Source organism: Punica granatum, chromosome 5 (genome assembly GCF_007655135.1).
Source record: "Punica granatum isolate Tunisia-2019 chromosome 5, ASM765513v2, whole genome shotgun sequence".
In the NCBI taxonomy this organism is placed as follows: domain Eukaryota; kingdom Viridiplantae; phylum Streptophyta; class Magnoliopsida; order Myrtales; family Lythraceae; genus Punica; species Punica granatum.
In genome coordinates, this window is record NC_045131.1 from 3,720,742 (window position 1) to 3,743,804 (window position 23,063).

Here is a 23,063-nt window from a genome sequence, read left to right on the forward strand (position 1 = left end):
ATGTGCTCAAAACCAAGCAATTTTGCATCAAGTGTAGAGAGTAATGCATACCTGCGAGAAAGTGCATCGGCGACCACATTCTCCTTACCTTGCTTATACCGAATGACGTATGGAAACGTCTCGATGAACTCCACCCATCGGGCATGTCTTTTGTTTAGTTTGTGTTGGCCCTTCAAGTGTTTCAATGACTCATGATCGGTGTGTATCACGAACTCCTTAGGCCATAGGTAGTGCTGCCACGTCTCTAAAGCTCGAACCAATGCATACAACTCTTTATCATAAGTTGGATAGTTTAAGGCTGCACCGCTTAGTTTTTCGCTGAAGTAAGCAATTGGTCGTCCTTCCTGCATGAGAACTGCACCTATACCAACACCTGAAGCATCACATTCAATCTCAAAAGTTTTAGAAAAGTTAGGTAAAGATAATAAAGGAGCGTTGGTCAGCTTCTCTTTGATTAGCTGAAACGCCTTCTCTTGTTCTTCTCCCCATCTAAATCCAACGTTTTTCTTGATCACTTCAGTAAGTGGTGCTGCTATGCTACTAAAATCCTTCACGAACCGCCGATAGAAACTAGCAAGTCCATGAAAACTACGAACATTACTTACACTTGTGGGACTAGGCCACTCTTGGATTGCACGTACCTTCTCCTCATCAACCTATATACCTTGTGCACTAACAACAAATCCCAAAAAAACAAGCTTATCGGTGCAAAAAGTACACTTCTTCATATTAGCAAATAACTTTTCCTTCCTAAGCACATCTAAGACAGATTTCAAATGTACCTTATGATCATCTAAGTTTTACCAAATGATGCAAATCGTAGCACGACTTCAAGGGATCCAGTTCAAGTTCCAATTGGACCGATTACGCGAGCACGAGCAAAGAAGTTTAAAGATGAACTCAACGGCCTGATTCATGAGGTTTGGGCTCAAGCAAATTCGTGGAGGCCCATTGGACATGAATCACGTGATCCACAAAGATCCATCAACATTATTCAAGTTATAGAAGATTCCGGACAAGGCTAAATTCAACAAGTGTTTAAGGAAGCTTCTAGAACAGTTGATGATCAACAGAAGATAACATCAGATTTGTTTGAAGTTTAAATCTCATAGAGATATTCTAGGGGTATTTAGATTTTATATCTTTATAGATTACGTCATATCTCTATCGATATTTTTGGTTTTAATTTCCTTATCTATAGGAGGAGATATGACCATATTAGAATTACTTTATGTATATATATATTCATCTTAGTCAATTTTTAATGAAAGGAACATTCAGAAAATTGTGAGAGTATTCTCTTTGGTTCTTGAAGAACTAATCGAACTTATCGGAAGTTTCCGTGGCGTTCATCATCGACTTATCAAACGGCTTTCCACCACCGTTTGTGGCGTCTTCATCGACTTATCAAGCGGTTTTCCATTACCGTTTGTGGCGTCTTCCTATATACCGAGGTTCTTGTTTCGCATTAAATAACGGGTTGAGGTCAGTTATACCAAGGTTCTTGTTTTTGTCGTAAACAACGGGTCGAGGGTTCGTCAATCAAATCTGATCGTGGAACGATCTTGGGTTCCTTTAGTTGTCGGGTCTCGTCATTCTTGGCGGGAATCGCATCATGAGTTGTAGCAGTAATCGGAGCACCCACCAAGAGAATCGAAAGAGCCCCGAAATTGAGGGCTTTTTCATTTTACCGGTGGGGGCGCCGATTGCGCCATCCGCAATTTACAATTCGCTCATTTTTTTAAGGAAAAAATCTTCTTTTTATTTTTTTGAATTATTTTTAATTAAATAAAAATATATGGGACTCACTCCAATCATGTTGTGTCACGGTGCGCCATTAACTATTATCGCTACATTTGACGTTGTACAAGAGTTGTAGCTAAACTTCAAAGCCGTATCTTTTCGTACTATTTTTTTAAAGATCGTGCTATATTTAAAAAAAAATACAAAGCTCCTGCATTTTTTGTGCCACTAAGGTTGTGTTATATTAAGGAAAAAATGCAAAGGTTTTGCATTTATGTGCTATTTTCTGAAAGTCGTGCTATATCTAGGAGAAATCGCAAATGTCGAGCTTTTCTAAATAATTAATCCTAAATAAATATTAGTTAGTTAATTTTGTTGCCTTTTTTTGGAGAGCTTTCATTTTCTTGCTCAATGGGCCCTTTTTACAATTTACAAGGAAAACCCATAGAGTTACCACGAAACATGGTCTGCAAAATAACTAAGGACATGAGGTCTGCTCGGGTTCATATGATTAAGATCTTCAACGGACCATATTATGCGTATGGGATGGCTCGATGTGGTCGATAGTTGTGTGTCAAGCTATGACCCGGAAGGGAGAATAGAACCTCTTGGCGGGTAGACGGATATATCGATGCCTTATCATCACTTTAAGAAATAAATGGAGAATATTGGTCCTTTGAATTACTTCGGTTGACCAGAACCAACCCAGCTAAGAGAACATTCTAGATTTGCGTCTACCAAACAAAACATACACTTCATATACTTCAATTAGGATTACCAAACTAGGAAAGTACAATAATAATAATAAAAACAAAAACAAAGAAAAGCAAGGAACTTGGATTACGAAAACGATTAAAAAGACAAATAATCCAATATGAAATTTACAAAATAAATTTAAAGACGTAAATGCAATATCAAATTTTAAATTTACAAAACTATCAGAGTTTCAGTAGAAGACTAAGGTAACATACATATACATATATGCAATATCAAATCTACAAAATGTTTTTCTGGACAAAAAGAAAGGAAAATGCAAAAAAAAAAAAATCAAGAAATCCTTTTAGTTTCAAATTGAATATTAGGTTTTCTATTTTGTTTAATTTTCCTCAGTGCTATCCGTACTTAGTCCCTGATACCGTTGGATTAATATAGAATTCACTACGACATATCAATCTAACGGTCCGATCCGATAAAATCATGATTATCGACGTAATTAATCCTTTGTTTTCTTTTTTGGATTGGAATAGGAAAAATGAGAAGGGGGAGATTAGAGAGCCAAAAAGGAAAGGGCCAAAAAAAAAAAAGAAAAAAGAAAAAGCTTTTCTTTCTTAACAAGAAACGGAGCCGGTCGGGTTTCCTCCTCCCTATAAATATCTCTGCCCGTCTTCTCCGATCCCAATGCCCATCTTCTTCATCTGCTCCTCGTCTCTCTCCGTCCCTGCTGCCTGCTTCTCGCCGGACCTGAACAATGACGAACCAAGCAGAATCCTCCGACTCGTAAGCCCTAGATCCACCCGTTCCCTCTCGATTGCAGAAGTTCAGTTTTGTCTGATGATGCCTTTGGAGCTAATCGAGGTTTCTGTCTGTTCTTATTTTTTTGCAGGAAGGGGACGAAGAGGGACTTCAGCACTGCGATTCTGGAGCGCAAGAAGGCCCCCAACCGGCTCGTCGTCGACGAAGCCATCAACGATGATAACTCTGTGGTGGCCCTCCACCCTGACACCATGGAGAAGCTCCAGCTCTTCCGCGGCGACACAATCCTCATCAAGGTTGGGTTTTTACGCCTGCTTGAGCTCGAATTGTTGCTGTTCGAGTTCACCTATGAGCTCGGGTTGAGGTTTATTGATAGGGTTTTGTGGCTACTCGATGTTGACCATATAGAGCTAGGTTTTCGAGCTAAAGATAGAACTCGTATGCTCTGACCATGTTTAAGATCTGCAGGATTGGGATAGAATTTGGTAAAATAAAAACCCTGCTTGCTTTTCCTCTTCTGTTCTTGGGGCAGTTCCTGGGCAATAGATTATTATGCTGGAATGATTTGATTGTCTCTGCTTTACAGCTGCAACTTGCAAATTCGTTTTTTTAGTACTTTATTATTGTCACCAAAGAGTAGGTTAATGGCAACTTGGAACTATAAATTACTCTGTCCTATCACTCCAACACGGAGGTGATTCGGGAAGAGCATATTCTAGGGAACTGTTTAAGAGATTTGTAGTATGAGACGTATGCAAAGCTTCTCCTTTTTGGCAGATTGCGGACAATGTTATTGGAAAGATAAGTTCTTGGAATTGTATTGCAAATTAAGTTGCAAACTAAAGTTCCAGTCCTCCTCTCTTTTTTCGGGTTCATACCTTTTAGTAGATCTACAGAGTAGTTGCTCTTCCATATTGTGAAGCCGTAGTATGGTTCGAAGATATGCTTAGATAATCCCTGTTGACCATATTTTGACTTTTGTAGAAAGTTTATATATATTGCAACGATGTCTCTGACATACTTATCACTTGTTATTCAGGGAAAGAAAAGGAAGGATACAATTTGCATTGCCCTCGCCGACGATACATGTGAAGAGCCAAAGATCAGGATGAACAAGGTAGTGAGGTCAAACCTGAGGGTTAGACTTGGAGATGTGGTGTCTGTCCACCAGTGTGCTGATGTCAAATATGGAAAGCGTGTTCACATACTTCCCGTTGATGACACCATTGAAGGGGTCACTGGGAATCTCTTTGATGCATATTTGAAACGTAAGTCGTTTTTCAATCTTCTCATTCTATCTGCAGCTGAAACTTTGCTCTTTGTATATGGAATACTAGGAGATGGGTATTACGGTTGTTCTCAATTTCTCGTTGACTTAGTGCTCTGTTGGAGTTAACTTTTGTGCATAGTTCTTATCCCTAAATTGCTTAATGCAGCTTACTTCACTGAGGCATACCGCCCAGTGAGGAAGGGTGATATGTTCCTTGTGAGAGGAGGAATGAGAAGTGTTGAGTTCAAGGTTATCGAGACTGACCCGGCTGAGTACTGTGTGGTTGCCCCGGACACGGAGATCTTCTGTGAGGGAGAACCTGTGAGAAGGGAGGATGAGGACAGACTGGATGAGGTTGGTTATGATGATGTTGGCGGTGTCAGAAAGCAGATGGCTCAGATTAGGGAACTGGTGGAGTTGCCGTTGAGACATCCACAGCTGTTCAAATCTATTGGTGTGAAGCCACCAAAAGGAATTCTTCTCTATGGACCACCTGGATCCGGGAAGACTCTTATTGCTCGGGCTGTTGCCAACGAGACTGGTGCTTTCTTTTTTTGTATCAATGGACCAGAGATTATGTCCAAATTGGCTGGTGAGAGTGAAAGCAATCTCAGGAAAGCTTTCGAGGAAGCTGAGAAAAATGCCCCTTCCATCATATTTATCGATGAGATCGATTCGATTGCTCCCAAGAGAGAGAAAACTCATGGAGAAGTTGAGAGGAGGATTGTCTCTCAACTGCTCACGCTTATGGATGGTCTGAAATCCCGTGCCCATGTTATTGTCATTGGGGCCACAAATCGCCCCAACAGCATTGACCCGGCACTTAGAAGGTTTGGGAGGTTTGACAGAGAAATTGACATTGGAGTGCCAGATGAAGTGGGACGGCTTGAGGTCCTTCGCATACATACAAAGAACATGAAGCTTGCTGAAGATGTAGTGCCTCCATACTTTTCATTTTGCTCCCAATATAATGGTCCATTTGCCTCGAGAGTTTTTCGGTTAGGGTTATCCAATATTTTGTTTGTGTCTTGTAGGTTGATCTGGAAAGAATTGCCAAGGATACTCATGGATATGTGGGTGCTGACCTTGCTGCTCTGTGCACTGAAGCTGCACTTCAGTGCATTCGGGAGAAGATGGACGTGATTGATCTGGAAGATGAATCAATTGATGCAGAGGTGCTCAACTCTATGGCAGTTTCTAATGAGCACTTCCAGACTGCTCTTGGAACGAGCAACCCATCTGCTCTCCGTGAAACTGTAAGTATCGGCATTATCTTCAGGATCTTTGAGCTACTTAGTAGTTCTGCTACTTATTCTGTTATGCAAGCTTCTCATGTTTGCTTTTCAATGTAGGTGGTTGAAGTTCCAAATGTCAGCTGGGAAGATATTGGTGGCCTTGAAAATGTCAAAAGGGAGCTTCAAGAGGTAATGTTGCTTTTCCCATTGGTTGAATGTAGCATACCAATATGCCCCTTCACTATTGTAATTTTGTGATTTTTCACTATTGTAACTTTGTAATTTATTCTGCAGACTGTTCAATATCCGGTGGAGCATCCAGAGAAATTTGAGAAGTTTGGAATGTCACCCTCAAAGGGGGTTCTCTTTTATGGCCCTCCTGGATGTGGGAAAACCCTTCTAGCCAAAGCCATTGCAAATGAGTGTCAGGCCAACTTCATTAGCGTCAAGGGTCCTGAATTGCTCACAATGTGGTTTGGAGAGAGTGAGGCAAATGTCAGAGAAATCTTTGACAAGGCCCGTCAGTCTGCTCCTTGTGTTCTCTTCTTTGATGAGCTTGATTCCATTGCCACTCAGGTAATTATCACAATGCATGTTTGACTTGATTTCGGTGGCCACTTGTAATTGCTAAGCTTGAAAGAATTTAATATGTTGTCGCTGAGTGAATACTTCGTGTTGCATGGATACCAGAGGGGGAGCAGCGTTGGAGATGCTGGGGGAGCTGCTGATAGGGTTCTGAACCAGCTCCTCACCGAGATGGACGGTATGTCTGCAAAGAAGACTGTGTTCATCATTGGCGCTACCAACAGGCCAGACATTATAGACCCAGCCCTTCTCCGTCCTGGCCGTCTTGATCAGTTGATCTACATCCCTCTTCCTGATGAGGAATCCCGCTACCAGATATTCAAGTCCAATCTGAGGAAGTCTCCAGTCTCTAAGGACGTCGACCTTAGAGCCCTTGCCAAATACACTCAGGGCTTCAGTGGGGCCGATATCACTGAGATTTGCCAGCGGGCATGTAAATATGCCATCAGAGAGAACATTGAGAAGGTATGCATGGCTCTCTACATATTATCGGGCTAACGGTTGAATCATCAACTCTGTCATTGGTCTGCATTTGTAACCACGTGGTGTCTTAATGAGAAGCTGAAAGATTTGTTTTGCTGATTGCAGGACATCGAGAGGGAGAGGAGGGGAAAGGAGAATCCCGAGGCCATGGAGGAGGATGTTGAGGAGGAGGTTGCGGAGATCAAGGCCGCCCACTTCGAGGAATCCATGAAGTATGCTAGGAGGAGTGTCAGTGACGCTGACATTAGGAAGTACCAAGCCTTTGCCCAGACTCTGCAGCAATCAAGAGGGTTTGGAACCGAGTTCAGGTTCGCAGAGACCGGGTCTGGGGCCGCCGCTGCATCTGACCCGTTTGCAGCCTCAGCCGGCGGGGCTGATGATGACGACCTCTACAATTAAGTCTTTCAAATTGTGCCGGTCATGTTAAATGCTTTGGGACAATTTTTACGTATTAGGGATTCGGCTGTGTCCCAGGATTGCCATTGAACTGGGGCATTACAACATGGTGCTCTGCTTTTAATTTAAAGTCACGGCGACAGCAGATTACGAGTACTAAGTTTAAAATTCTGCCTCACTTCAAATTAAAATTTCCTCAATTATTCTACTTCTGCTGCTTCTTTTCTTATCGTTCAATTCAATGGGAAAGCTATGTGAAGGTTCACCGTGCTTCCTTTAATGGCTTGATGCCGTCGAGTTAAAGATTTGTTCGCTAAGAATTTTGTTTAGGCTTGATGTGAAAAGAAAGAAAAAAGATCCTGGGAATTCCTACAGGCCCAGGAGCTCATCGAGCTTCTCCGTCATTGAGTCCCTGGACTCTTGGGGCTCATCGACTCCCGAATGTGATCACGTGGTCGTGGACTGCCTCGGGCTTTGCCCCTATGAACCCGGACTTCAATCTGATTCCTGTTGTCGAGCATCTCCATTTTGGGTTATTGGCCCACTGCGGCCGGTCCATGCCCGGGCCAGTTTTCACCGTTCGTATCGGTATTCCGGCTGTCGAGGCAAATTAGACTAAACCACTACATCGAGAGAGAATATATGAGACAGACAGTTCTATCCATACGACTCTCTAAAAGATAACCCAACTCAATACAACAATACGTCCCCTGCAACTGCAAGAACAGTTGCAACATCAGAGCAAAGGGAAATTTTTATCCAATCTCGCTTCTGAGCAGCAACCAGATCTTGTCCGACTGACTGTTAATATTATGGTTTAATAATCTTATATCTTGATTGTTATGATGCGTTCATTATCTCAAGATTTATTAAACACACCCATATCATTCAATATACTTAGCAATCATCTAGCGAGAGTTTCTCAGACACATATTTTGTCGTTATAAAATGTTTTCTCCTTAAAAAAATTCTCTCGAGGAAAAAAAGAAAAAGAAAAAAAAAGGACAGTGTGGAGGAGTTGCTATACGAGGAGACAATGCGTGGTTGGCAATCGTGGAAAGGAAATGCATCAGAGATGCAATAATTTTGACCACAGCCCACATCAAATCAATGTCATATCAATATGAATATTATGTACGTTTAAATTTATATATGATTTAATGACCGCTATAAAATCAGAATGAATTATCACAACTCTACGCTTTCTAATCACAAGTGATTAGCTTAATATTACATATAAAAGCACATTTCTGTCGTGCTCCTTGAAGTCGGATACCATGTGCGCGCGCGATCTAAAAGATTCGAGGCAATGTTGCTATAGCCGATTGATTTTGCTGAATAGTTAAGAAACCAAATGACAAGACATGTTTTGGGGGAGGGAAGACCCATCACCCCTCAGATGCCCTCACTTTTCTTTGAGAAAAAATCTCCAGAGGAAGTATTATATATCATGTCACCAATCACCTCTAATCTAAGCTAGCTGTAACATCCATCGAATCTTACCTTCCTGCTGAAGTACCTGAATCTTCCCTATGAGCAGTTCACCTCATCGATCGAGCATTGAAAACGGGTTTCATCGTAAGCATGTTTCGCCGATCGCTGATTGATCCGGGGAGAGCCATGAACTCTTACACCTGCAGGAAGTGAAATGATTTCTCCCCGAATTGTTGGATTGGATTCCTCCTGACAGGTGGGTTAGGAAAATTTTACAGGGAAAAAAAAGATTTTTTTTTTTCCCTTCGAACATCTGATCAGATTGGCCAAAGACAGAAATACATCTGATGGGATCAGCGAAGAGGTCTCACTCTCACTCTTACGCTCACCCTCACTTTCATCATCTCTGATAAGTCTCCAGTCCCTTTTTCTTTTTCTTTTTTCACTTTAGCTTTTGTACCCACACGTGTGTCTGTGTGTCTCTCCTCCTCCTCCCCTTCCTCCCACAGCCAAAAAGTCCATGACACTGCCAATGACAGAGGAAAAAAGAAGGAATAGGAAAAGCCCCTTAATGACCACACAGTAGATTTCTCAGCTCTGTCAGAAGTTGCACGTGCATGTTTCATTCCGTGGTCTTTGTTTTTTTTGCCCCCCCTTTCTTTTTGGGCTTCCAGTCAGCCTCTGTTTCCCTCTGTTTCTTGACCACGACTGATTTATTCAACTGTGGCAGGGAGAGGGAAGGAAAAAGGAATCCAATGACAAATTCTACATGTTCACACCAGCAAAAAAGTTGACACCAACAATGCCATGCATTCAAGCCTTGGGAGGAACTTCGTAACGTCGGTGACAGATTAATCAAAGCAGTCGCAGGGGGGCAGCAGAGAGCTGCAGTGGAAAGTCAACAACGGCAGCAATGGAGTGGAGAACGGAAGGAGAGGGAGAAAACCGGAATGAGAAAAGAAAATGGGCCGCACGAGGGAAAGCCTAGAGTAGGGAAGAACAGGGTGCTGCAGGTGTAGGTGTTTTACTGTCCCCTTATTTTCACTTTTTAGGATTCCTGCTGTCGGCTCTACATTATAGACCTCTACATACATGTATTATTATACGTATATATGTGTAAATTGTAAATTTTGAACTTGATTTTGTGATATCTATTAATTTGTGCAGGGTTCATAACCTCCAACGTGGAATCAAATTCACTATACAGTACTCGGATATCATCTGATACCGGATACAGGAGTACATGTAAATATTATCTGCATGGTATAGTGACTGAGGACCCATCTGGTAAAATATTGACTTTTGTAGAAGAATGGTTCCATTGAGGATAAAAGATTGAAAAGACACAAAGCAAAGCGGCGTGATGAAACTTAAAAGCTTCTCAAAGGGAATTAGGAGCCAATGATTAATTAATCAAAAGAAGAGAGTTAATGAAGTTGCCACATTAATTAATGCCACCAAATTTGGATGAGGCCTTTGAATGATTTTCCAAAACCCCCAGCATGCAAACACCAATGGTGCTCTGCTTCAGAAAAAGAGACATTCAAGACATTATTAAGATATTATTGTTGTTGTTGTTGTTTGAAAATTATAAGGAAAGAAAAAAGGAAAAACCAAAAACTTTTGCTGTTCCCTCAGCAACCAGAAAAAGCCCCTCCTGATTAGATTGCGTGAATTGACACACTGAGCATCCTAATCAAAGATGGAACCAATCAAAATCTCTTGGCATCGGCCGATGTCCCTAGCAAAAACAGCAAGTAAACATCCGTACCGGATATCTTTTAGAGATCAAACTTCCATGTTGGCAGATGCAGTGGCAGTTTTAAGATAGTTGAGAAGCGAAGACAGACAAATATAGGATGAGACTTCTTGGCACGTGAATACCGATCGAGAAGAGAATCAAACCATTTGAAGATGACCGAGATAGAGCGTGTAATTTAGTACACTATATATGATGTGGTAGTCTATGAAACACATACAATCTGCGCAACAACAGTAACAATATATAATCCAATTAGATTCTCTAATTTACACTACGGATGTTGCACTTACGACCCGGAACTTAAGAAAACTAAAAAGAAAACCGAGCTTGTGCAAAGGCCGTCTGGCGATCGATCAGGGGTCCTTGTGCTCGTGCCAGCACAGGAGCATCGCCACACAGCGGCGGACAATGTAGAACCTGGCCCTCTGCTTCTTGACCAAGTGGCTGCATTTCTGCCCGAACGATCTGCAGGGGTCGCACGTCGAGCTGTGGGAGCTGTTGCTGCTATTCTGCGCTGATTCCTCCTTCCCTGCCATTATGGAGCTCTCCCACACCACCCTGAGATTCACTTCACTTCAGCCCCCCCTCTGCCCAATGAATATGTATATATGTACGTATCTATGTAAGTACGTAATCTTAGTGAATATTATAATGCAGAGAAGAGAGGCGAGAGGAGTATATATGAAATAAAGGGATGGGAAGATGGGCCTAATGTGAGTGAATGAATGGTATTATGATTTTTGAATTTGAGAGACATAGATGGATGGATAGATACATAGTTAGATAGCCTTATGACCAACCCCCCCCACCCCCCAAAAAAAAAAAAAATTTTGGGGCAGTGACCCACAAGCTGTCATTGGAGGACAGAAAGTGGCAGCAAATTTGCTTACAAGTTCTGAGCCCTTTGTCACTTCATAGATGCCTTTGCATATTATTAATCCTCCCTGGCCCTCCCAATAAATATCAGCATATGCATATGGTATCCCACAGTATATAGTTTGAATGTTCCGGTGGTTCCATATTTGGTACGTCTAGGTCGGCACTAAAATTGTCACTCCAGCTACATGCTCAGTGAAAATAACACGGATGGGAGTCGGGAGATTCCTCAGTAGTGGTATGTGTGATTGGGACCAGTCATGAGATTATTAGCTACAAGTTTTTGCTCTCGAGGAAGCGAGCCGACCTTTTAGTGTGAACCGTCTCTATCGGTCTCTCCCGTGTATGTGCCCCATGCAGTATCACTTCACTTTACCTGATGCGTCTAAAAGTGAAGGAGACTATTCAAACCCAACCAAATCGACCTCACGTACTGTAGGGAGGCAAGAAGTATACTTCCAAGTTCTAATTGGACAACAGTGGGGGACCCAGAATTGTCCTGTAAGATTTTTTTCTCTCTCGCTCGGCCCAGCTTAATTTATCGGTCCATCACCGGCCCATCTCTGGCCCAATAAGCCCGCTATACAAGGCCTCAATCAGACTTCATGCCATCATGATATATTAACGCTCTCACGTGACTTATGGACAGGAGAAGTGCAATTAGACTGTTACATTGTATGTGTGAGGTGGCATCCGGTGCCGATATATCAAGCAATTACATGATCCGATTACATTGGTAAATTGTAGTGTGGAGCGCTTTGGTGCGCCTGCCCTCATGCTGGGATGGAAGCAGGAGAGTCCGGAACGGAGAGCACCCTCTTGCCCCGCTCGGACTTGCTGTTTTCTGCAAACTTGAGGCTTCCTTGGTGCAGGCCCTTGCGCTTCTCCTCCTCATTCCACTCCGACCCATAGTAGTACTCCTCGCTGCACTTTGATCCGCTCTTTGTCGGTGGGAGTAACATGCTTCCCCACTGCGGGAAATGCACAAGCGTCACTGGGAGAGTGCACGCTACTATCATGATCCCCATCAGGGTAATCCCTGTCGCGGTCGAGTGGCTAGAACTCGTGAAGAAGAGCAGCTGGGTTAGCCCTGACCCGAAGTTGCCGCCTGCACCGGTTAACCCTGAGATGACCCCCAGGGACCTCCTTGAAATGAATGGGTGATCCCGAATGTGGCTCCACATGCCGCCTGACCGCCGATGGAGAAGAGGATCATAGAAAGGACGGAGAGCGAGAGAGAGTTTGCCCGCCCGAGGCAGATGCAGAAGACGCCTCCTAGGGTTTGGAGGATCCAAAGGTTCCACAGACGGCCTCGCATGCCATAATGTCGGGCTGCTAAATCCGATAGTAGCCCGCCAGCGGGTCTTGCAATGATGTTGGCCATTCCAAAGGTTGCTGCTATGGTGCCGGCCGTGTGCAAGTTGAGATTAAATCTATAAATCATTATTCACATATTTAATTAATTCGATACACTTAATCGAAATTATTACTACCATATACAAAAATCTAGGACTTCATGAACCTGTCGAAGAAATATTCCGCGATCACATTATCGGTGGTTAACTCTACACCAAGTGACATGCCGTAAAATAGAAAGAAAATCCACGTTCTGTAGCTTGTGATAGCATACCACACCACCTGAAAACACGAACATGACGATAATGATCGCTGAAATCAGTTGATGGATGGAACAGCTAGAAGATAATTAACCGATCATATTGGGCTTATGGATTGAAACTTGACCTTCGTGAACTTGTCTTTGGGAACATCTCCTTTCTTGCGAAGGGCACCGAGGTTGCCATCGGGCAAATCTTGCCCTAAGGTCAAAACGAGAATCCCGACGATTACATGTAACCAACCGGGAATGAAGAAAGCGATTCGCCATGCTGTGAATGGGGTCACCCCTGCTCTGCGAATGATCTCATAGAGCACCGGCATGAGCAGCTGGGTGACCCCGCCACCCATGTTGCCCCACCCTGCTGCCGTGCCATTTACGAGCCCAATGATCTTCCCATTGAACATCGTGCTCATCCAATATTGGCAGGAGACGAATGTTGCCAGTGAGAATCCGATCATAAACCTGGTGAAAGATCATTTATAATCAAGTGAGGCTTGTTCAAGTGTACATTCTTATATTTGAACATCTAATAATCATCTCCTTATCTTAGACAACCTGACGGCTACGTAGCCTCCTGGAGAGGACACAAACGCCATACAGAACACAGTCGGAGCGGACAACATCAGGAGGAAAGCGCATCCATAGCGCGGCCCTAGGAGGTCACAGACAGCACCCATTGCGAGCCTCGAGAATATGCTGCCGGAGACAGAAGCAATCCCAGCGTTTCCTATATCGCCCTTGGTGAGGTTGAGGTTATCCCGGATGACCGGGACTAGAGGGGCAGCCGCGAACGTGGACACGAAGCACGTGAAGAAGGAGACCCACGAGAGGTGGAAGGTCCTCATGTGTGGGTTCGCGAGGGAGAAAACTCGGAACTCCTTCGCTTTGTGCTCGGAATCAACGGGAAGGGCGAATTTCGCGAGGTCATCGCTCGTTACGGTAGGGTCGGTGGCGACAGAGAACGCGAAGGTCTGCTCTTTTCCGGTGACTCCATGCATGGAACTCCCCGGCGAGCCCTCCACGCCCGCTGCCATAACCCAAGTAGTGTTCTTAATTGGTAACTAATATTAGTTGGTTTAATGGTTTTGGTTTTGATGGGTATATTTTATAGACATTGAAGGAGAAACCCTCGGCCTCCCGTAATGCGGCATATGTAAGTTTATTGAATTAATCAATACGTCAAAATGTTTCTCTCTTTTGGTATATATTTTGAGCCGATTTAATGTAACATCGAGTATATTTAACTACGACCTGTATATGAAATTACTTGTACCGTATACTCAAGGATTTATATAAGGAATGATACCCAAAAACAAAAAGGAATGATTATTTAAAATTTTCCCGTAGAATATTTCTATATCGAATTGCAGTAATGGGTATAGGTTCGGAATTGTCTTTAAATAATGTTCTTGCTGCTCGCCCTCTCACTTGTTCGAAGAGGTTCTTAAGACTTGGGTGATCGCAAAAGAGATTTAAAGCTAAAAAGAAAGTTTATCTTTGAATTTAACGGAAAAGGACATCCGAATTTACGTGAAATTACAATAATTTCTTGCGCTTGATTATAGGAAAAGCCTAAATCATGCACGCAAAGGCAAAGCCACAAAACCTCGGGAGTAAGGGAAGAAATTCATGTAAGAACAAAAAGGGTCAGTGTATATATAATCTCGTAAAGAGTAAGAAGAAAGAATAGATCAGATCCCAATTGAGTCAAAGAGATAATCGTACTAGCGGAACTTTCAGTGTACCTTTTATTTCGACTTTTTTTTTTTTTTGTGTTGAAGATTAACGAATTATTCGATCATATGCTCTGTATTGTTCTCTTGGAAAAATTTCGAGGCTTTGCTAAGCCAAAATTTGTCTAGATCCCACTGTCCCTTCTCCCATGTTTTGAGGCAATATAATGCAGTCTAATTACACGTTATTTAATTGGCCAACTTTATTCCAATCGGCCAATTCCTGGTACTTACATAATAGAAAAGACAAATTAAGCAGAAGAAGCTGTTCTTAGCTGATGGAAGTTCATTGTCACTTACCCATTTGTCATCGTCCATCATCATCAAGTCTAAAGCTAGGTTTATAAGTACAATATATTTATATCAATTTTCTTCCTTCCGATTATAAGGGAATCCATAAACTTAGTACAATGAATTAGAAATTTTAATAGTTATAAATGGGTACTGATAATTCTGTTTTGAGTATCTAATTCTGAAACACATTAATTATCAAGTAAAAGCGTACGTCATTGCGCTATAATTTTCTGTCATCCTTTCTCATATGTATAAACTAGGGCCTTTTGAATGTATGGTATAAGGGCATGGTCCCGTTTACCTAGTCAACTAGATAATTCTGGGCTTATGATCAGCCCGATTGCCTGCCGAAGGTTGGGTACAAAGACCTTGGCCCATTAAGAAAATATAACACGTCAATGAATGTCTTGCCATGAGATTTTTTTACAATGCACGAAAAAATATCGATTATCGATCAATGGTGTATGGTAAGAGTTGACGACATATATATAACCGGGCTCAAGTAAGCCTAGAGCCTGAGTCCACCCGAGAGCCTTGCAAATTTGATAAACTACACGACTGCTCCCATGGATTGGGCGCATACACCTAGTTATGAGCATGAATATACTTCTAACCGCGCTGGTTTTGTAATGTCTCGCTATCCCCCGTCTCGTATCAGAGGTCACAAAGTCGGTGCTGAGCCGATTCCTGATTTCATTGGAGAGGTGGACATCGGGGTTCATTCAAACCGCTGACATGACTCTTCGAAACATATATAATGCTTCTTGTAATTTTTTTTTTCTTTCTTGTCCGAAATTTTGTATTAATTTAACTTTCAAAATTCGTTTGCACAATTTTCTGTTAGGATGTCTGATTCTCCGACCGAAAAGCAGCCGGGCCTTCGGAGCAAAAGCTGGGGAAGCTCCCAAGTCTGATATTCATATTACCTACCAAACTCAAAAAAAAAAAAAAAAAAACTCAAAAGCCCTTGTCGTGTCTACAGTTAATCTTTCTACTCCTTTCTAATATAAATTGTTTGCATATACGTTCGATCAACTATACAATCGAATCGGGAGATCATAGTGATAATCATAATCAGATATATAGATGAATTTGTCCAAGTATCCAAAAAAGCATCTAGTTGGTAATCGCTCACCTATTACTGAAGACAGCATTCCTTTGAAAGCAATCTCGGAAATGAAAAACTCATCCAACAGCGAACGGCCAAAACAAAAAAAAAAAAAAAAAAAAAGGTCCAACCTTACACGAAATGGTCACCTTACTGAGCTTTTGTTTGCGGTTATAAGAGAGATCAATGACCGTGATATGTAATTGAAAAATTATTTTCTTTTTATTTCTTTATATTAGGCTATGAATTCATATCGTAACTTTGAAAAATTAGCAGAAGAGAGAGGTTTGTTTATAGAAGTAGTTCCACGTACAACAACCGAATGCGGACCTAGCGAACTAATGGACAGCCTTGCCAGATGGGCCAATCAGCAAAGCATAACGGAAGGTCCGGGGAAGCTAACGTAGTGGGACCCACGTTAGGCGAAGGAAGACACTGAGATTCAGATCCTCTCCGCACGACACGAAGCCCATATTTAAAAAGGTTCACGAACTAACTGTCCATCCATATCATCGCCATCCTCACTCTCGTCCCGCGTGAAGACCGAACACAGACTCAAAAAACAAAGGAGCGAGAGAGAGAGAGAGAGAGAGAGAGGGAAGACCGTCTTCCCCTTGCTCCCAACCATCTCGTACCGTACGTACGTGTCTCCTCCCTAATAAATCTGTGTTCTAAAACCCTAACTAAACATCCTCGGCGGCCCCACCAGCCCACATCGCTCCATCATGGTTTCCGACTCTCCCTTCCACCAGCTCCCTTCCTCGGCCCCACCGCGCTCCTCCGACCACACCCCCGCCACCTCCTTGGCGGTTATTCCTGCCGCCGCCGACCCTCCGTCCACCTCCAACTCCCAATCCTCGGGCCCACTGTCCCGAAAGGCCGGTCCCACCAGCTCCTCCAGCAAGGACCGCCACACCAAGGTGAACGGCAGGGGCCGCCGGATCCGCATCCCCGCCCTCTGCGCCGCCCGCATCTTCCAGCTCACCCGTGAGCTCGGCCACCGCTCCGACGGCGAGACCATTGAGTGGCTCCTCCGCCAGGCCGAGCCCTCCATTGTGGCCGCCACCGGCTCCGGTACTATTCCCTCCGGGCCCGTCTCCTCCACCGCCCGCGCCCTCCCTCCGCCCTCGTCCAGGTCATCATCGGTCTCCTGCCCAGTTCAGCCTGCTGAAGGTCACGCGGTCGTGCCCTTCCCGCTCGCTCCGTCGGGGTTCAGGCTGGACCTTTGCCCCCCGATGGGGTTCAGTTACAGCTCCGCCGCCAATGCTGCTGAGGACGCGGTGAACGGGTACCGGCACATGCCCTTCACGGCATTACTGCTGCAGCCAGCGGCGGCCATGGAGAAGGATGAGGAGAGAAAGCAAGAAGAGGTTTTAGCTGAAGAACAATAGATAGATATTACTTACAGTTGATTAGTTAGCTCTGCTTTATTTCTTTTATTTTTATTTTTTTGGATTTTCATTTCAATGGTGAGCTGAGCTGAGAGAGTCTGGAAGCTGATGGCTTTGGAAAGTTTTGGTCAGTGTATTCCTAGTGGCTCCTGGTAATGTTGTGGCCCTGACAGTTGACGTGGGAATTGCAGGGCCGGATGAGATGTAAATTAACCATTATGGAATTTTTCGATCGAAAAGTTCGTCGATGGTGCGAAAGCTAATTGAACCGAACCGTGACTTTGCGTTGTCTGAGTCCGATGCAGTTCTGTTGTGCTATGCCATACATCATACATGGGATTGGTTAGAATTTCCAGCAGCAGCTGATAGTGAGAGTGAAACATACAAACTCGAAACGATTTCTTTATATGTATAATTAGTAAAATCTGTATAAATATGTTCTGTGCTTCCAGTATCTGATGCCCGTCCTCCCGAATCTGTAAAGAATAACGTAAGTATGCCGCTGTGTGGATTTCTTTCTTCTTCTTTTTTTTTGCTGAATATGCTGTGTGGATTTCTTTCAGCAAGGAAATGAACTGGCCTATATTGGCATGCAAGCTGAAAAAATGCATGCCGGATGGTAAAATCGGATCAAAGAGTTTCTTCTCTACAGGAGCTGTTGAATAACTTGTTATTATTTTGTGTGTGGTTCTTGCATCGGAAGAGGAAATAAGCAATGTATACTCGTTTATTTATCCCCAAAAGGTCCACCATCTTTTCTTCTTCCCAGAACTGGAAGATGGCATGTCTGCATATTAGTTCGAAAAGAAAATGCATTAGCTGGAGGATGGGCAGAAAGGTATGAAGCAGATCAGAGCAAACTCAGTAGATCATGATTCGATTGATGAAACCAGATAAGGTGCTTCTTTTTTTGGCATCTCAAAGCCATTTATCTCTCTTCTATCCACAGACAGTATCGGAAAATCTACCTCATTGATGAAAGTGTTATGTATTTGACGAAGAAGAAAAGGGCGGGTTACCTCCTTGAGGGTATATTGAGTTGTAATGAACTTCTGCCCAAAAGCTCAGAAGAAGAACTGCAAAGGAAACTGAAGCTTGTTACAAACCCATGACATTAGATATCAGAAGACAGGGTATCCTGTTTCTGCAGTTGACTCGGGTGGCTTAGTTATGGACTATAAGAATAAAAATGGAAGTCATCGTGAAGGGGGTTGGGAGCGGGAAGGAGGTGATGCGATTTACCTTGTTTTGTCTTCTGATTGTTTGGAATAATCTCAATGTAACATGTATCCTTAAATGATGTTATGACCAATATCTTTGCCCCGTACTGCATGAAGTATCAAAAGTCAAGTCTGAATTGCAAATGAATCTCCTGAGTTACTGTGCGGAATGTGTAACACCTACCACGTCTGCAGCGGCCTGCAATGTAACGTGATCACCCCACTCCCCATTCCTACAAGCATCCGCAAAACCGAAGAACCTCATCAGGCATGTAACTCTCAGGATAGAGTGAGACAGTATCTATAGCATGTCCAAGAGGCCTAAGAAAGAAAACAAACGGACTAGGACAAAGGGCTACCTCGACATTTTGCTCAAGTATTCATCATATTCCATTGGAACGTATCCCTCATAAAACTTTGAGTTATTCCTGAGCTGAGAAAAATAAAATATATCAAAAAATAATTACTTAGACAAAATACAGTTGCCAATTCATATAACCAATTAAATGGAGAATCATAGCAATATTTCACAAGGAGAATCATAGCAATATTTCACAACGGAAGACCTGCTTCACTATTTCCTCTCTCACGCTTTCATGGTAATCCGGCGTTTGATGTAACTGATCGGATAGTGCACGGAACTGCAAGTGACAAAAGCAAACCCATGTAAATGATGTTAATAAGTTACTTGATCTTAGGAGAATCAATTAACAGAACATATTTGCAATATCAAATTGACAGAATGCAAGTAAAACATACAGACCTGGCAATTTCCATCTCCCTGCACCTTATGCTCAACCAAGTCATATAATTGCAATCTGAAAAATATGGAACAAAAATAAGAGTTACTAAAGTAATACTGACAAAAAACAGATGAGACAACAAATGATAGGCTTATCCAACAAATATGATCCGGAAAGAAGGCCGGGCCCCAACTATAATTTATCCTTGTTGAGACATTTTTAAGGAAAATAACTACCATATATTTCAGCAGCCTAAATCTGGAAATCAAACTTCTACATGACAAGATTTCCCTTGTTAGATAATCATTTTGAAATCTTGAACAATAGAAAAGAGAAGGTTTCTACACAATAGGAACGCTCTGTTGAAATAGTTGAAATTACATTGTTTTCTTTAGCACCTATTTCCTTTTATAACATAGGTAGCACGGCAATAAGAAAATTTTAAATTTGGAGTAATTAATATCTTTTCAGAAAGAAAGATACTTCCACTGGTACATAAGGAGATTGTTTCTATTCATCAAAAAAAAAAAAGGAGATTGTTTCTGATGATTACCTTTGGCGCAGCCTCTCATAATCTGAAGATGCTTCATCTGTGGAAGGTATTTCTCCATTTATTCTGGGAACATGCTGCAAACGTATGGAGGAAATATCATGTCAAAGATGCAATATTCAAAATTGCAGATACAGAATGGCTCTGGGGCTCTGACTTCAAATTAAATCAGAAAAGACAATAATATCACTCTTAGAAAGCTTCATGTACTAAGCAACAGTCCATCCATTATTCCAAGACAGCCTAAAATACAATATTTTTCCCCACCTACTTACCCACTAGTCACCAACAGACTCGAACGTAAAGAGCACAGGGTAGAATCTGGAAATTTGAGGATAATACGGAAGCAATTGATTTTAGAGAAGATTGTTGAGAATGTTCAGATAAGCTAAACTTACTGGTATTGGGACCATTTGATCCAATGGATTCATGAATTCACTATTCTCATTATCATCACTCGGCTTCTCAGAATAAGTATAACCTTCGCCTCCATAACTAGAAGGTGAACCTGAACCCCATGTATGATCAGGTCTTTCACTGTCATAATTATGGCCTGAACAGGGAACATGTGCTTTGTGCATTAGAAGAAAAGTAAAATACTTCACAAATAAGCTAGAGTGGTATATAAAAGGAGATTAAATCTACCAAGCACCTGAGTAGTAGAGTCTCATCGATGGAGAACGCCAGTCCTGCTGATGTACAGACATGGAAGAGTCATCGTCTGGCACATGGAAATCTTGTGACGATTCCCTCACTGCCAAATGAGAAAATTCTTCTTGCAAGGTGTGTGCAATAATTTCATCATTTTCTACGGTGTTGTATTCTGTTACGTAATGGTTCACTGGTACATGATAGATACTGCCAGCATCTTGGTGAATAGCATCAGTTGGGTATCCTGGATGAAAGAATGGAGTGTCGAAAAGGCGTTGACCCCACTGGAAAACATCCGAATCTTGCTCTAGCATAACTTTATATCTCCTGGGAACACTTTATCAAGGAAGACGAAAGAATCGATGCTGCTTTCTGGAGATGCCCTTACCACAAAGCAAGAAGAATCCTGATCTGCTTAAAAAAAGCGAATAAAAAAAGTTACAATCTCCCCAGGTAACTCTTATCTGCATAGACGCATATGCCCGAGAACAGAACTCGTTCAATGTCTCAATATGCACACAGAACCAATCCAAGAATGAAACAAAGCTCCCGTTCCCTCAGAAGCCGGAGCCCTGAGGAAACACGGGCTCCAAGAGCTGCTTAATCGCCATCACAGAAGCACCTCGATGATAATTCTCAAGCTTATAATATAGAAGAAAAGAACCCAGATAACAATTTACTCCAAAATATTTTTTCCAATGATGAGCTTACAAAAGGGTCCCCTTGTGTAAATGATTCCTTCATGACCATAAGGCAGAACCCAGAAACACGGCGAAAAACCGAACAATCCAGGTGCACCTCAATCAGATGCTTAATTGCATGAAAACGATGAAGCTTATAACTTATAAGGCGCACAAAACGCCACGGGAAAAAAAGCAAATATTGGTATTGGAAGCCTGTTCATTGAGCTGAGAGCAGCTGCCCATCAATCAACTACTGTCTGATCAACCGAAAGACAGACGGAGAAAAAAGGATTTTTCCAATCAATAAAGCTCCTTTAACCTTTGTTCCCTCTCAGTTACTGATGCAATCACAATCACAATCACTTGTACGATCGATCACCATGACTACGCCAAATTCGGGAAACATAATTTCCTTATTAATCAGAGAGAATGGATCCGCAGCTTTAAGAATCGCGAAGAATGATGGAGATCATACCAATAAAGGGGGAAAAAAGCAGAATATGCTTCTTCCACAGTGACTTGAAAGCTCACCTACTGATCAAAGCTCAATTCCAATGGCGAGGACCAACCAAATGGACAGTATTAAGCGGAGAAACGCTTCACTGAGAAGGAAACGGAGGCTCTGTACGTCCTAAATCCGCCGCTGATTGGGATGATAGCAATGGGTGAAAGCGCAGGGTAGCTGGAGAAGAAAGAAAGTGAAGACGCGGGGGTTGTGCTCACGCGTTTATATACAGTTTCTGGTCGCCTCAGCGTTAAACGTCGAGCAAGTTTGCCCGGAGGAAAGGACATCGTACGGAGATTCCTTTGCCGTTGCATTCGATTAATTTAGCGTCGGGTTGAGCGCCCGTTCGATTAGTGTTCCCCCGACTTTTCCGTAAATGGAGGATCAGACGGCCGCCAGTGGGCGGTGGTTAACACTCGCTCCGGCGGCCGTCAGCTGGGGGGTACGGAAGTTTTGACCATTTTTGACCTTTACCTCATCAGAAGTTTTGACAGCTATTCTGAATTTTTATCATTAATCTTTTTTTTTCTTTTTCTTAATTATTAGCTGTTAGAATTTCCGAGGAAGAATAATGCCGGTTGAATTATTCTTCATTTTTTTTAATCTTGTAAAAGATTGAGATTCTCCTATTTGTATCGGTGTATGTATAATTTTCTCGTACCTTTTAATTGTAATAACCTATTTCAATCTTATTATAATGCCAATTACCCAAAAAAAAAAAAGGTAGTCTAATGTCATAGGGCCAATTAGTCGAGTTGGACAAGCCAATGGTCGACTAATTGTTCGATTTGCTTAAGATAAAATTTGTCCTGTATGACCAGACTCATGGGATAGTTTTATTGGGAGATAGAATTATTTCACGTCGTGTCTTAGAAATCGCAATAATCTACGTATATTTTTATTTGTGTGAATTTTAAGGATTAAGTAAAGGGGAGAGAGGTGAATGTATATTGCACTAAATATGTGTATTGATTTGTGTCCAATAGGACGTGCTGATGTGTGGATGGCACCAATTTAAATTTTGCGTGCGAAATGGACCTTTCAACATTTGATGTGATGGAGAAAATTAATCAGATAAGCCAACGATTTGGCCAGAAAGGACGGCTTTATATTTATCGTCTTTTATATATTCTATGAATATTTTTCTATTTGTGGACACGAAATAAATGTAAGGAGATATTGTGGGATGTGCAATGTATTTGAATGGTCATGCTAAGTACCATCATGAATTAGTTTAAATAATTCAGAGTTAATTTCTCTTAATTAAATTCTAGAATTCTTACAAAATATTCATGATCGAGGAAGTTTTA

The 23,063-nt window shown here is 42.3% G+C and overlaps 4 protein-coding genes across 7 annotated transcripts; 2 read left to right on the forward strand and 2 right to left on the reverse strand.

The window, feature by feature from the left end:
- Positions 1 to 3,082: 3,082 nt before the first annotated feature.
- Positions 3,083 to 7,393, forward strand: LOC116207734 (cell division cycle protein 48 homolog). The gene is made up of 9 exons (XM_031540816.1): positions 3,083 to 3,240; positions 3,347 to 3,512; positions 4,256 to 4,484; positions 4,653 to 5,419; positions 5,521 to 5,742; positions 5,839 to 5,910; positions 6,016 to 6,297; positions 6,412 to 6,771; positions 6,895 to 7,393. Exons 1-9 carry the CDS (start codon positions 3,212 to 3,214, stop codon positions 7,186 to 7,188), a joined length of 2,421 nt encoding a protein of 806 aa, XP_031396676.1. The 5' UTR covers positions 3,083 to 3,211; the 3' UTR covers positions 7,189 to 7,393.
- Positions 7,394 to 11,618: 4,225 nt separating this feature from the next.
- On the reverse strand, positions 11,619 to 13,968 carry LOC116208691 (high affinity nitrate transporter 2.4-like). The gene is given in 5 exon segments (XM_031542236.1): positions 11,619 to 12,419; positions 12,422 to 12,690; positions 12,780 to 12,895; positions 13,001 to 13,337; positions 13,431 to 13,968. Coding segments are annotated over 5 exon segments (1,590 nt in total). The 5' UTR covers positions 13,910 to 13,968; the 3' UTR covers positions 11,619 to 12,030.
- Positions 13,969 to 16,328: 2,360 nt separating this feature from the next.
- Positions 16,329 to 17,673, forward strand: LOC116208090 (transcription factor TCP11-like). Its single transcript, XM_031541318.1, has one exon. The coding sequence runs from the start codon at positions 16,736 to 16,738 to the stop codon at positions 17,399 to 17,401; it is 666 nt and encodes a 221-aa protein (XP_031397178.1). The 5' UTR covers positions 16,329 to 16,735; the 3' UTR covers positions 17,402 to 17,673.
- A 77-nt stretch (positions 17,674 to 17,750) lies between these two features.
- Positions 17,751 to 22,090, reverse strand: LOC116208089 (OVARIAN TUMOR DOMAIN-containing deubiquitinating enzyme 12). 4 transcript variants are annotated; one of them, XM_031541315.1, is made up of 11 exons: positions 21,724 to 22,090; positions 20,567 to 20,976; positions 20,313 to 20,467; positions 19,918 to 19,991; positions 19,385 to 19,439; positions 19,188 to 19,262; positions 18,981 to 19,054; positions 18,806 to 18,854; positions 18,644 to 18,728; positions 18,421 to 18,477; positions 17,751 to 18,188 (listed from the first exon to the last, which is right to left on the reverse strand). In XM_031541315.1, the coding sequence occupies exons 2-11, from the start codon at positions 20,877 to 20,879 to the stop codon at positions 18,133 to 18,135; spliced, it is 993 nt and encodes a 330-aa protein (XP_031397175.1). In that variant the 5' UTR covers positions 20,880 to 20,976; positions 21,724 to 22,090; the 3' UTR covers positions 17,751 to 18,132. The 4 variants fall into 4 exon arrangements, with proteins under 4 accessions (XP_031397175.1, XP_031397174.1, XP_031397176.1 ...); XM_031541314.1 differs by having other exon boundaries at positions 21,780 to 22,079; XM_031541316.1 differs by lacking the exon at positions 21,724 to 22,090 and adding an exon at positions 21,567 to 21,710.
- Positions 22,091 to 23,063: the final 973 nt, after the last annotated feature.